General features: G+C 34.4%; 2 protein-coding genes across 2 annotated transcripts; both read right to left on the bottom strand.

Annotated features, from left to right (window-relative positions):
* Positions 1-394: 394 nt before the first annotated feature.
* Positions 395-1,403, bottom strand: LOC132051097 (B3 domain-containing protein At5g24050-like). Its single transcript, XM_059442384.1, has one exon. It carries the CDS (start codon positions 1,338-1,340, stop codon positions 471-473), a length of 870 nt encoding a protein of 289 aa, XP_059298367.1. The 5' UTR covers positions 1,341-1,403; the 3' UTR covers positions 395-470.
* A 1,698-nt stretch (positions 1,404-3,101) lies between these two features.
* On the bottom strand, positions 3,102-4,834 carry LOC132048833 (protein SUPPRESSOR OF FRI 4-like). The gene is made up of 4 exons (XM_059439518.1): positions 4,829-4,834; positions 4,281-4,520; positions 4,146-4,199; positions 3,102-3,436 (listed from the first exon to the last, which is right to left on the bottom strand). The coding sequence occupies exons 1-4, from the start codon at positions 4,832-4,834 to the stop codon at positions 3,365-3,367; spliced, it is 372 nt and encodes a 123-aa protein (XP_059295501.1). The 3' UTR covers positions 3,102-3,364.
* Between the last annotated feature and the right edge of the window lie 281 nt (positions 4,835-5,115).

Genomic DNA, 5,115 nt, shown 5'->3' with positions numbered 1-5,115 from the left:
AAAAAGGTTCCTGTCAAAAGAAAAGAAGTTTACTACAACACTAAGGTGCTGTTTGGCCATAAATATAAAAAACAAATTCACTTTTTTTGGAATTTTTGAAGTTGGAGTTGGAGTTGTGTTTGGCAATAGTTTTTGCAATTGTAGTTTTTGGTGAAATGTAGTTGTAAAAAAATGAATTTTTTTTTGAAAAACAAGTTTTTCTTGTTTTTGGTATGAAGTTGTATTCCAAATATTTATGGCCAAACGCCTAAAAGTAAAAAAAGTGAAAAAAATTTCCGGAAAAAAGTGAATAATTTTTATGGCCAAACGGCTACTAATTCTAAACAAAATTTGGCAAACTGCAGTAAAAAGTTATACATGAAATCAACATCCAAAGTATTGTCAGCCTAATTAATCCCTCTCTTTTTGGGCATGAAGATAGTTCCTACAACTAATTTAGAAGAAAAAAAATTTAGTCCTCCATTGCAGCTTCATGGAACCAAAACAAGAGCCAACCATGGAACCAAATCTTGGTGAAATGACCACAACTGTACTACCATTCCAGACTTCAACTTATTCCTTTCTACTACTTGCATCCAGTCATTGAATAACACATAAATTGAACTTTTGTTCATGTCCCACTTTGCCAAATGAATTTTTGTTTCTTCAAATGAAGGCTCAATTAAATTGAACTGAATCTTCATCTTTTTGTTGGATTCAATATCTCTTTTCTCCAAGTCCATTTTCTGTTGTGGTGTCAAGAAATCCTTACTCTTCACTTGGTTCATAGGGATCGACATACGCATATGCTTATAACTCAAATCTGTATCATAAAGAACTTTCTGAATTACCAATTTCACTTCAGAAATTTGAAGACACATTCTTGAAATCTTCTCCTTCAACTCGTCCGGCAAACCAATTGGCAATATTGGTTCAATCTTTCTTCTCTTTTTCTCTCTATCTTCCCATTTACTCCGTTCTTCTTCCAAAAAAGTTCCATTCTTTTTTCTCTTTTTCTGTCCATCTTCCCGTTTACTTTCAATTTTCTTTCTCTCCATTGAAGCTTTTTCGTCTCCTCGTTCATCAACTCTTTCGATTCTTTTATATTTAAGAGAAATTCGAAGTTTCAAACTCTTCTTTTCTAATGTCGATTGACACACAATAGGCATAGCAGTAGGACGTTTCTTTCTAAGAAATTTGCATCTTTTAGCCCTTGGCAAAAGATAATAGTAGTGATCAACAGAATGTTCACATATATAAGGATTCTTTCTAAATGCTTCATCCTTCTCATACTCTTCAAGAAAACATGAGATCATCTTTTCTACTTTTCCTTCTTCTTCAACATTAAGACTTTCAGCCATTGATGAGAAATCTGTAATGCACGACTCGTCATTCGACTCAGTATCATCATCATCATCAATCAGAAAATTCATCACAAAGTCTTCTTTTAGCATTGCCATGACAATTCAGTGGAAAAAGAAGACTTTCAAGAAACGTATGTAGAGAGATATAAGTGGATGTTGATGGATGAATTGTTAGAACAATAACTTTGATTTATGGACTTCAGAGACTATACGTACATTTAATAAAAAGAACTGCAAATGAATTTTGTAACAGGGAGAAAAGTATTGTAGAAGGCTCTAATCTGATGTACTAGTAGTGTGGTAATTGTGGAATACTAGAAGTAAGGTGAATATATAGAAAGTTTTGGTTGTCGAAACCATATATAGATGAAGGGGGTTCTGTTGTTGTCATACGAGGGTTTAAGAAACAGAGATTCTTGATTTTTTAACGTTGGAGTTTCTTGATTTCTTGGACGTAAATTAACACGGTGGTTTTAAAACTTGCTGATTTTTCTAATTGAACCCACGAGTTTATTTGTCCATGTGAGGCACACTTTAATTTTAAGACAGTGTACGCATATGCAGTTAATTTTATTAAACTTATACTTTTCGGTGATTTAAAAGGGATCAATGTGGGGTTTAAGATCCAAACCTTTCGGAGAAAAATTTCGTGTAATTTAAAAGAATTCTACATGTAATTAAGGGCAAATTCCGAAAAATAAAGTTAATTTCTTCTTAATTATGTAAAATGATTCCCTCCGTCCCAAAAAGATTGTCTGAATTCGGATTATGAGGGTCAAACTAACTAATGTTCAGTGTGAATTCAGACATAGAATCTTTAGTATTTTTGAAATAAAAATTATATATTTAGAGAATACATAAAAAATACTATAAGTCACAATAGTTTACAATTAAAAATATTTAGAAAGTATCTCAAAAAATTATGATCAAAGAAAATATCTTTTGACTGTCCAAATAGCAACTAAATAGTCTTTTTGGGATGGAGGGAGTACTTATTTTGGACAAAAACAAAAAGGTCAAAAAGACTTATTATTGACTGAAGGGAGTAACCGTTTATAATTTTCCCAGACAAAAATGCCACTTTTTCCTATAGAAAAATAAAAAGAATCGTTGCTCCCTTATTTATAAATTAAGTACTGTTTGTTGTTCAACATTAATTGGAAAAAAACGTATGTAAAGGACATGATGAATTTTCAGAATTAAGATATGTTTTTCTACTTTACTTAAAATCTAAATACCTAAAGTGTGTTTTTCAAAAGGTTAATCACTTTTTACATAGCTAACTCTCAGTTACTGTACTTGTTGGTGTAAAAAGAATTAATTTGGGGAAGCTTACGTAGACTTATGTTATTTGGTATAAAGTGGAGAGATACCAGAATGTTTCTTTGGTCTCAGTAAGCTAAGGTTTGTCGTGACTTGTGCATTACAGCATAAGTTTCTTTTCCAACCAATAACTCGCAAAATTTCCTACTTTTGTGATTATTTGGTCATTTCGTTTTGTGGGGTCCAAAATCCATCGATTATTTTTATATAATAACACCCTCTGTATACAATCATAATTGAAAAAGAAAAAGAAAAAGAATGGAAACAATTAAAGCCCCGCTGCCATCCCTATTTTCCATCACTTAATCGTATCAGTGCTGATAAAAGTCGTTTGAAAGCCAAATAATCGTACAAGAGTCCTCTTTTTCATTGGTAAAAGGGCAAATAAAAGACCTTAAATACCAAAATCAGCAACAATTGACATGTATGAGCTAATCCACTTTGGGATGTGATCAATACAATGGTAAAAATTCAAGAAAACATATATGTTCCCCTTTCTATCTTCCTTTGTCGAACACGGTAAAAAGAATGGCTCTTATAAGTTTTTTACATTAGAGCTTTTTACATCCAAAACTGACATTTCATTAAAAGAGCAGACAAATTTTGAGTAGAACTTGGTTTCAGTTGGACATATATATTCCTAAAGTTGTGAGAGCCCTGCATCAGAGGAAAAATACAGCGCTAGATGTTCCTAATGTCTAGATAGCCATACGGCCGGCAAGCCTGCTTTCTGAGATTCTTCTGTCTATTGCTGCATCTATTGAGCTCATCTGAAAGAAGAAACCACAGACAAGAATTTTTTTAAATCAGAAATATTGGTAGTAATCACAATGACGAACAAGTCGAAAATCATAGGATGCTTCGATACAATGAGATTCCTAACCCGGCAAAAGAATCTGACCTGAGCCAAGATTGAACCACTGTTCGACCATATATGTCAACAGTACAATCGAAATAATTTACAAGCATCTGGTAGGTGTGCGCTTGCTCACCCAAACCCAACCTTTTCAAGGTCAAGCACAGGAGAAGATATAAACACAGAAAATGAAATTTCCAAGAACAAATACGTACACTGTGTTCATAATCATGTTCCTCAGAGTAGATGGCCACATCCTCGACAGAAATATCATTACTTAATTACGAGCAATATAATGGAAGTACATACTTGAATCTTTGATGACCACACTTGTTGGGAATCCTTGCCAACCAGAGAGTGGCCAAAGATAAAACAGCTCATGAACTAATGGGGTTAAAACATGAAGTATGATTGATTGGATTATCAGATATTCTTCCAAGAGTTTATTAGATATTTTCAGCAAGAGGAAGGAGAACGGGAACAACTTACAAATTTGCTTTACGACAAGGAAAGAATAGTAAACAACTGAATCTGAGAAATGCAATGCAACACCTCTGGACAGACGTGCAACTCAAGTCCATATCCAGATGAAAGAATACCAGTTCTAAGTAATGAAAACTTACCTGGCTAGTCTCATCATGCACCTGATACTTTGGTAAGGACATTCGTCTTTCCTCCTGCAAAATTTCACTTCACCATTCAGTATTACAGTTACCAACAATATATGAATTCCATGAGAAAAAGTGCAGACTACAAACCATGCACATAGCCTCATCATCCCAAACCAAGTAGACCTCATTTGTTGCTGGAGCTTTGTTTGTAATTACTGGAGGCGGTCCAATTGCGGGTTCACCAGTATTAGGGCCAGAGGCATAAGAATGTGAATGTACTAATGCTGGGGCTGAAAAGGAAAAATGCAATGTGAAAAAAGAGCAACTAAAGACTTTTTCCAAGTTTTGAGGGGCAATGAAGCCATACAAAGAGTTAACTGATATGACCTGTTAAATATCTCTTTCGACTGCTGCAATAAGGGTTGTACCCTGCATTTGAGTAGTAGTATATTTCAGTAGTTTAGTTAGTTACAATCTTTCTATTTTGTCACTTAAGTCCTATTATTTCTTTTACACTTTAGTCCCTCCCCAGTGGAGTTGGTTATATGTAGCTCACTTCTCAAAGGAAAGCAGTAAGCGCTGATTAATGAGAATTATCTTACCTTCTTAATTTTATTTCGATTTCCATTATTTTCTCGCAATTCGATCTCAGTTCACATCAGTGGTATCAGAGCTCTTTCTTGAGCTGTGGGTACTGCCATGGCAGGAGAAATCAAGGAGGTTCTAAATCGTTTGGATCGAATGGCAATCGAGGTTGCCAACTTCAATGCGAGGCAAAACCAGTGGGAATCGATCAATGAAAAGGCATTTCGCGAGTTAAAGGAATCAATTGCAGCTGGGCAAAATTCGATTAGGGGAAAGGAAGCTCAGAAGGTCACTGATAAAGATGACCTATATTCTCCTACAGAGGGTCCTTATGATTATGCAGGTATGACACCTGATTCACAGTTGCAACATCAAAACTTGAATGTTCACGTTAATA

Source organism: Lycium ferocissimum, chromosome 3 (assembly GCF_029784015.1).
Source record: "Lycium ferocissimum isolate CSIRO_LF1 chromosome 3, AGI_CSIRO_Lferr_CH_V1, whole genome shotgun sequence".
Lineage (NCBI taxonomy): Eukaryota > Viridiplantae > Streptophyta > Magnoliopsida > Solanales > Solanaceae > Lycium > Lycium ferocissimum.
The sequence above is the reverse complement of the archived record's forward strand: the minus strand, read 5'-3'. Positions and strand labels throughout refer to the sequence as shown.